Genomic DNA, 8963 nt, shown 5'->3' on the forward strand with positions numbered 1-8963 from the left:
CTGCGAGGAGCTCCTCAGACTGCGGTGAGCTCCCAGCCCGGGGCGCTGTCTGTGCCTCCTCCGGCTGGGATGGGGTGAGCTGGGTGAGCAGCCTCGGTCGGAGCCAGGGCAGGACGAGGCCCTGGCAAAGCGCCTGCCTGGGGCTCCTGCCCCTGCTGCACAAAGCTCTTCAGAGGGGTAATGAGCAAAACTTCCCTCGGCTGTAGTCTTGCAAATGGGATCAGGGCTTGAGTGACACCTGTGACTGCACGCGGCGAGGGCATGTGCTTTATTGCCTTAGGAAATGAGGCTAAAAGGTGAATAGGATTATTGTCGCTTTATTCAGGCCTGGCAAACAGCTTCCAAGGTCACCCGGCCGGCACGGACCAGCAGCCCCGGCTTCTTGTTCACAGCCGGCCCCTCCTTCCTTTCCTGGGGGGCTGCTCTGTGCACCCCCAGCAGCCACCCCCATCTCTAGGGCCATGCCCGTGTGCCCTCTGCCTTTGCTGGCTCTTTGTGGCCAGTTCCCTCCCCAGTACTGGATGCTGGAAGCAGATCATTATCAGATCAGTACCAGGTCCTCAGCCTGTGGGCACCATACTCCACCGAATTTCTGCACCACAGGAGTCGTGTTTGCAAACCCCCCCAGTGCAGGGGGAGCACGGCCAGTGGATGAAGGGGGGCGGGACACAGGGAAGAAATGCTCTGGGAGGAGCTGGCAGATCCCCGTGGAGAGTGTGGTGGGGACTGGTGCCTATAGCCCCATTGTTTTGGCGTTTCCTGCCCCCCCTGCCCAGTACCCCCGGCCGCGAGTGCTCCAGGGCTGATTCGGTCAAGAGTTCATGCCTGGGATAGAGAAGACTTGGAGACAAAGCTGCTGTCCTGCAGAGGCCTCTTTGCCCCAGCTGCCTCGTTGGTTATTGCCTGCCCAGCCCCTTGGGGTTATCAGGCAGTTCCAGCTGGGCTGGAGCAGGGACTTGAGGCCCAGCATCCCGTGGCCCCACGGACTGCACCGAGAGCCCGGGGCCAAGTGCGTTCCCTGCACCTCGGGGCAACCCTGACCACGGGGCTGTGGGACAGGGCCAGCTGCTTTGTCCTGGCAGCGGCCCCGCGGTGTCCCCAGGAGCCATTGTCTGAGCCGGACTCCCTGCGCTGAGGAAGAGCTGCCCGGATTCCTTCCCGCACATCCCGCTGTGCGGCGGACCCGCAAGCGGCTCCGGGAACCACCGCGTACCCGATCACCCGCTGGCTCCCCCGTGACTCTGCCCACGCTGCGCTCCGAGGAGCCACACGGCTTGGGGGGGTGTGTGGGTTCCGTGCTGCCCCCGGTGCGTGCCCCGGCTCGGCAGGGACGGACACGTGCAGACTCGCTTTCCCTCCGTCCCTCCGCGGTCTCGGACCCGCCCGGGGCAGCGGCTGCACCGGGGCCTCCCCCGGGACCCCCCAGCCCCGCCCCCAACGCGCGTCCCCATTGGGTGCTCCGGCCAGTGGGCGTGGCCGCACCGGGACCGGCCCGAACCGGCTCTGCCCGCGGGGACATGAGAGATGAGAAGGCGCTCGGTGTCATCTTCGCTCTGATTGGCCGCACCGGGCCTAGTGGGCGGGGCGTGAGGGGCGCTTCGCCGTGCGATTGGCTGACCGAAGGGCGAGGGGAAGGTGCCCGACATGGCCCCGCCTCCCCCGGTGCCCCCGGTCGCGGTTATAGCGCGCGCGCGGCGCGGCGGGGGCGCGTGCGGAGATGGCGGCGGGCGCGGCGGGAACCCGCGCGGTCCTGGCGCTGCTCGTCTTGTGCTCGATGGCCGCCGGCGCCGCGGGGACAAGTACGGACCGCACCGGGGAGGGCCGGGGTGGCTCCGGTCTGGAGGGCTCGGTTTGGGCTGCCCGGGGTGGCGGGGGGTTCGCGGGGGCCTACTGGGGGGCTCCGTGCAGGGTTGAACCGACGGGTATCCTGAGGAGACTCCGAGGTGCCTTGGCGGGATCTTAGCCCCGCGAGTGGGCTCCGGGCCGGCTCCGACAGCGGCAGGCGTGGGGGGAGGAGCGGCGGCGCGGGCGCCTGCGGCGGGGCACGTCCGCGGCGGGCGGGGCCGGGGCCGGGGCCAGGGGAACGGAGGCGCCCTGGGGCTATGGGACGATGGACGTGCCGGGCTGGGCTCCGAGCTGCCGTCGGGCAGTCCCGGGGCTTGGGGGGAGGATGCCCCGGCGCACCGCGTGCTCGCTGATCTCTTACCGGAGGGGTGATGGGATCCGCCGGTGCCTTCAGCCGCGCTGGGTTGTTTTTTTCCTTAGGAAAAACGAGTTTATCCCCTCAGTCGCTTCTCCTGTTTCCGCGGCTGAGGAAGAGCAACGGGTTCCCAGGCTTTAAACCCTAAAGATGTTCAGGATAATCCCCGGGGCGGGAGCGGGTCCGGCGGCCCCCGGGTGGGCGCTCAGAGCTCTTCCCGCAGGGATGAGCGGGCTGTGTCCTGTGCTGGGGCTCCACGTTTCACCTTCTCAGGTTTTGGAGGAGCTCATGGCAAACCCGGCCGTGTTCTCCCCGCAGCCTCCGGATCAGCCCTCGTGCACGAGGTGCAAATGGAAGAGGCTCGGTTTGGTCGCCAGTGGCAAGCATCTGGTCCCGGCTGTTCGGCGTTTTGAATACTTAAAACAAATTGTAGCCTGTTCGCTGAAATAAGAGCATAGTAGAACCAAACCCTAATAGTGAAGGCGAAAAGAGTGGGAGGATCCTGGAAAACAGAAGCGTGTGTTCCAGTAGTTTTTTTGCTACAGAACTGCAGTTTAATTCTGCAGGGCATAACCTTCTAAACCTCATCACCTGGTGCTGCCCAGGTTAGCTGCATCCCGCTCCGTGTGTGGCTCTGAGGGCTTCCTGCCAGCATCCTCCTGTCTCGGGACTGGTACCAGTGGGACGTGGAGGAGGCAGTTCCTGTCCTGGCTCTGAAAAGCCCAGCTGGCCCATCAGTTGTGTAATGCCCATGTCCTGCCTGGCCATGCCTGGGCTTGGTGTGGAGCTGTGCGGGTGCCTCGAGGGAGCAGAGTGGGGGCTGGAAAGTGGGGTTTGGCCTCTCAGCAATGTTTATGTTTGGCTTTATGGGGCATACTGGGTAGCAGCTCACTCCATGGAGCATGGGTCAGTGTGTGCCTGGACTCTGTGCCCTCGGGGGGGGGAGGGAACCTGACTTTGACCTGGCTGTGCAAAGCTTAAGGGCAGATTTTATAGCTGTTTTAAATGGCAAAAAATGTTAGATCCTCAACTATTCCCTTCCCACACTGAGAAACAAAGGTCAGGCCAGGCAGGAACATGTGCCCAGTGGGACTCTGGCTGGATTCAGCCACTTCCCCCTGTTGTTAACACCCTGGGGACTCCTCCCTCTGTAGGGGGAGAGGTTGTTTTTAGTTCGAAGGTGACTCTGGAGAATGTTATCTGGTGTCTCTGCCCTCCCTGCTGTCCTCCTGGCTCAGATACCATGCTGTGCCCGGGGAAGCATCCAGCTCAGCTCTGCGAGGAGCGTCTGGGCTTTGGGAGCTGAGCCCTACTTGCAGCCTGTCACCCTCTGGAAAACGTGGCAGCAGCCCTGATTGATTCCAATGGGTTGGTACTGGCTGTGGTCCTGTGCCTTGGGCTTGACGGGCACCTTCCCCAGCCCAGAGAGCCCACGGTTGGGATTTCCTGCTCTCAGCTTTCTGGTAGGGACAGGGAGGACATTAATCCCATGGGAATTGAAATGGTACTTGCTGCTGCTGCTTGCTGGAGCCTTTTAACCTGTTTGAACTGCACGAGGCACCCTCTAACTCAGAGCAAATAACCTTGCACAGCTTATTTTGTCAGCGTACAGTAATCACCTTGTAGCTGTAAACCCCTTGATCTTTACCAGCTCCTGCTTTAATTCGGGCTGCAGTTGGAGCAGACGGGCTCGTACAAGTGCTGTGGGCAGTTCCAGGGCTTGTCAGGGTTGGGAGTGTTTGATCACAGGCCTGTGGTGTGGAAAAACCCCTTCTGACACACAGGTTGGTGGTTCTGGGATGGAACCCAGCTGATACCCCCATCCCATAACATCTCTGGATACCCCTGAACCTCCTGTTTGGTTAAAATTAGTGTGTGCCTTCTCCTAGGAGCTTTGGTGACCCCCTCCATGGGAGGTCCTTTCTCTTTCAGCCATGCTTATTCTTTGAGACTTTCAAAGTTTTAGTAGGAAAACCTGGTTTTCCCTTTGAAGAGTGTGGAATTAATTTCTTTAGGAGGCAAGGTTAGTTTACAGGCTAACTTGTCTCTTTCTTGAGTTTGAGCAAACTTGGGTCTGTGACACTGATTTGTTCTCACTCTCACAAAAAGCATCTGTAGGATTTCTCATTAAAACATCTTGAGGCTTTTAAAACCCCCCAAAAACTTATCCAAAGCCCACTTCCTCTGTGCCTGTACATCATGGTGCATTCATGGAGAGTTGTGTATTATCAAGAAATGCTTTTAACTGAGCAAATTAATTCCTGGAAGGTTCTTGGGGTGCGAGCTGCCTGTTAGTACAGGAAGGATATGTCTCAAGCTCAACTCCTTCTGAAACCTGGCTGGGGGTGAGTCACGTAGTGACCTCAACCTGTGCCTGATGGCTTTTCCCGAAGTGGAGCTGCTGAGCCTCCCTTCCTGCTTGCCCTGGGAAGGGCTCCTGGGGCTGTGGCTGCTGCCCTGTGCCTGCCTGGGAGCCTGAGGGTGTTTGGCAGCTCCATTCCCTGGTTCCCTGCAGGACAGGGTCCGACCTTTGGAGTGGCTGATTCCAGCACTGAACCCTCCAGCCTATGGCTGCAAGGGCAGAGTGAAAAATACCCAAATTCCAGCCTGCAGCTGCTGCCTGTGCCTCTGGTCTGTTTTTTACCAGTTCAGCTCTGCAGTCTGGTATTGCCTGAGATGAAAAGTCGGATTTCACTGTTTGTATGACAACAAATTTACACGTTTCCTTGCCTGGCTCGTGACATCTTGCGGACTGCAAGACATTTCCTCCTCCCCCCAAAAAAGTTCCTACCTCGGGGTTGTGCTCAGGAATTCCTGCTGGGCACTTTGTGGGGGCTGAGGGATGGAACAAGGGTGTGGGCAGGCAAGGGGCCGGTGTGTGTGGCCGGTACGTGTGGCTGTGCCAGGGCACAGCAAGGGGGGGTCTGGGCCCCAGCCAGCTCTGAATTATGGTCAGGCAGCCCCAGGCTGTGCAGTGAGGGGGAACAGATACGTTCCTCCTGGGGCCACAGGGGCACAGTGAAGCCCTTTTCCCATTGCAGTTGTCTTAAACTGGGCTGGGAGTGGGCTTGGTCAGGGTTTTGCTGTCTCACTGTCCCCAGCCTTCCATGGTGATGCAGCACCTTGCCAGAGCACAGGCTGGGGAATGTGGAGGCTGCATAAGCTCTTGAAGCACAAATGTAATGCTTTAATTCTGAACTGCAAGTGCTGGGGGCCAGACAGGAGCTTTGGGCTGCCCCTCACAGCAGGTGGGCTATGCCAGGGATGTCCAGTTTGGATAGTGGCACACACTGAGTGCTGGTTTGTCTGTACTGGTTTTGCAGGAGATGCAAAATGCACGCGAGCAGCCCTGTCTGAGCCAGGCGGAGTTCAGAGTGTGGAGGGGAGGGAGGGAAGAGTGTGCTGATCTGGCGACAATCTGCAGCCTCTTCTTAGTTGCCGAGGGTTACTTTTGCTTGTGGAAGGTGAATTCTTGCTTTGCACTAACACTTTGCACTAATAACTCTTCAACTCATAGCTGGTTTTATAAAGTCACCGCTGTCTCAAAAGAGACTGACTCAGGACAGCGTGGAGTTGTACTGCGAGGCGATTGGCAATCCCATCCCTGAGATCCAGTGGTGGTTTGAGGGGAACGACCCCAATGAGACCTATGCTCAGCTCTGGGATGGCGCACGGCAGGACCGTGTCAAAATCAACGCCACCTACAACCTGCACTCTACCAGCACCATCTCCATCGCCAACCTCACGGGCGACGACTCGGGCATGTATGAGTGCCGGGCTAGCAACGACCCCGACCGCAACCACTTGTCGAAGAGCCCCAAAGTCAAGTGGATCCGTTCCCAGGCGAACGTTTTTGTCATCGAACGTGAGTGGCCACGCTGAGGCCTTGGCACTTGCTCGGACACTGGTGTCTTGAGTCTCCTGCCATGCTCACCCCTGCACCTGTGTCCTGTGGCTCCCGAAAATTCCCCTCACCTTCCCACCCCAGCTGTAGAACTGAGAGACTCCCACCCTCTGTCAATCTCCCCACCACCTGTGACTTGACCCGGAATGGCCCTACTCAAAAAGGGTTGTGGCTTCCCAACCAATTCGCCCTCCGGCAATCCCGCGCCTTTTCCGGAGCCAAAGAACCTGGAACCTGCCGCTTATTCCCGAGAGCCTCCGAGCCCTGGTGCTGGCTGCAGAATTGAGCCTTGATTCTGTGGTTGACTCTGCCCTAACCACCACTGACCAGCGGCCCTTCCCTGCGGCTCGTACAGCTCCCGCTCCTTCCAGCAGCCCTGCTTTGAGCTCGCTTCCGTGCTGGTGACCCAGACTGTTGGGGAAACAAATCTTGCTTTGAGGTCTGAGATGCAACCGTTTTTGAAATGGCCGTGTCTGTGTGACACTTGAGTGTGATGTCGTTGCTTGTCCTGTGGATGTGGCCGGGTTTCCTCTCGCAGAGCGGGAAGGTGAACGCCGGAGCACCCAGGCTGCTCCCAGTGCTAGAAACCTGGGAGGGAGATTAAAGTCCTGCTAAGGTCTCCCCATGAATCCTGGAGTTAGGAGAGCTGCCTTTTCAGCAGAAATGTGCTAGGGAGTACAGAACTCCAGCAGAACCCTTCTTCCAGTGGCATTTGGATAGGAGGAAAAGCAAAATGCCTGTCAGCCCTGGCAAAAACTGGTCCTTCTGAGGGATGGAGATGGGGTGGAAGGGTAAGGGACCATAGTGGCAGTAGGGCTGTGCAATGGTGCTGCTGATGGCAGCTACCTTCTCGGACAGCCTCCTACAAGTAGAAATGCCTGAGTCATCTTAGGTTGCATAATTTACTGCTGCCTGGCACATCGAGGCCCAGGACCTCTTGGAGTCACGGCTCTGTGTTCTCCCTGGAGTCGTGCTAACTAAACCCTTTGGGCTGCCTCAGATACTGCTGCCACATCTTGTCTTCTCTCCCTCACCACAGAGGGTCCTGGCTGCCCTCTGTGTTGCCTGGAGGTGTCTGAAGCTGCTCAGGTGCTGGGAGGTGTTGACACATGAGCACTGTGGCAGCTCACAGCAGCAGAGAGCCGTGCTCTGCCCTTCAGAGTGACCTTTTCCATTGCTTATTGAGCACTGGGCTCTGCACCCGTGGTAGGGACAGCGGAGATTTGAGTGATGCAGGACACGGATCCTGCTCGTGTGGGGAGCAGCTGCAGGGCCAGCGTGGTCGTCCCAAAGTCCACTCAGGACTGGTCACCTGGCATTGGGGACTCTGGTGCTGGCACGGTCAGGACTGGTAGGGAACTGTGTGAAGGTAAGTGGAAACTGGGAATAAGAGATAAGGAGCTCTGGGGTTTGCATTGCAGGTTCTTGGGCACCACGTCAGCTCTGGGATACCCCAGGTTAACTTAAATCCAATTATTTATGAATGCAGGTCCAGAAATTGCTGCTCATGTCATTGAGAGTCCTGGCAAGCTGATCCTCAGCTGTAACATGTCTGCACCACACCCCCCCATCACAGGCCACAAGTGGATGCACGGGGGGAACATCCTGGAGGAGGACGAGAACACGGGGGCTTCTACCACCTACACGTGAGTGTCAGGGCAAGGTCACAACCTGAGCACTGGCAGGTTTTTTTTTTCACAGAAAGCAGCTGGTGTTTGCTGTCAGCTGGAACCAGGGCTGAGTTCTTGCAGCCCTGCTGATGGGGTGGGACTTTGGAACTCTGGAGCATAAGATGAGTTTAACAGAGTTTTGGTAAGGCCCAATACTCTTCTTTATAGGGAGGAGGAGAGCATGAAGGAGGAGAAGTAAGGGACATTTTTGTGCCACAAATATCCTCTTAGATAGAGATTTCCTGATTTTAAGCAGGTGTTCAGGGGGACTCTGGTTATTCAATTTCCAGAGCTTTGAAGGAGCTCTGCTCTGGGCAGGCCACCAGCTCCCCACTCCCTGTGTGTGGAGTGAGAGGCTCCAGTGCATGTTGTCTCTCCTTGGGGCTTTATGTCCCTTCCCAGAGTCCAGCTGTTCTCCCAGAAGGATCTGGGAGAGCTGTGGCAGACCGTGGTCAGTGCTGGCTGTGGGAATACCAGCCTTATTGTGGCAGTGCAGTGAGCTTTCCTTTCTGATTACAGTCAGGCCTGGCTGGCACTGACCCAGCAGCTGTGGAGGCATCGTGTCCCTTTGTATGGCAGTGCCGACGTGCCTGTCTCCCCATAGCAACAGGGATCTGAACAAGGATTAAAGTATTTATAACCCAGCCTCCCTCGCGTGACCTCAATTCCTCAGCTGAGTGGTTTTTGGAAGTGGGAAGCGCCGTGCACGGCAGAACTAACAAACAGCCCCTTGTCCCAGTGCAGCCATGAGACAAACTCTGTGGGCCCCTTCCCTCGAGTGGGTATTACTGAGCAGCAGAATGGGATGTTTGTTGCAGGGCTGCATAATCCACTAAATCTTATCGCAGCAGCTTTACAGGAAGGAGAATGTGAGGGTTTTTCTCAATGCGGGGATCAATTCAGAGCAGCCTGGCCTGGGTGATCTTTGCCCTGTGTTCCACTGACAGACCCGTGTCAGACGTGGTGCACATTAAACCCTCTTCTGCCACCCTCTGTGTGAGGAGAATGGAGAGCTGGCTTGCTCTAGGTACACAGTACAGCATAAATACTCTGCAGTGGGGGAAATTTGCTATGGAGGAGGCTGCTGATGCTTGTGGGTGTCTGATTCCATGAGTCCAGAGGTTGGTATCTCTGGATAAGTTGTGCTGGATGCTTACCTGAATCCTGATTTTGGTAGAATCGATGGGAA

General features: G+C 57.7%; 1 protein-coding gene across 1 annotated transcript in view; it reads left to right on the forward strand.

The window, feature by feature from the left end:
* The first annotated feature begins 1717 nt into the window (after nucleotides 1-1717).
* The window catches only part of BSG (basigin (Ok blood group)), a 10556-nt gene continuing 3310 nt past the window's right edge, over nucleotides 1718-8963 (forward strand). The window contains exons 1-4 of the mRNA XM_062509856.1: nucleotides 1718-1799; nucleotides 5718-6065; nucleotides 7594-7750; nucleotides 8952-8960. Coding sequence (XP_062365840.1) covers nucleotides 1718-1799; nucleotides 5718-6065; nucleotides 7594-7750; nucleotides 8952-8960 — 596 coding nt within the window. The remainder of the gene's footprint in view (nucleotides 1800-5717; nucleotides 6066-7593; nucleotides 7751-8951; nucleotides 8961-8963) is intronic.

Source organism: Cinclus cinclus, chromosome 28 (assembly GCF_963662255.1).
Source record: "Cinclus cinclus chromosome 28, bCinCin1.1, whole genome shotgun sequence".
Classification (NCBI taxonomy): Eukaryota; Metazoa; Chordata; class Aves; order Passeriformes; family Cinclidae; genus Cinclus; species Cinclus cinclus.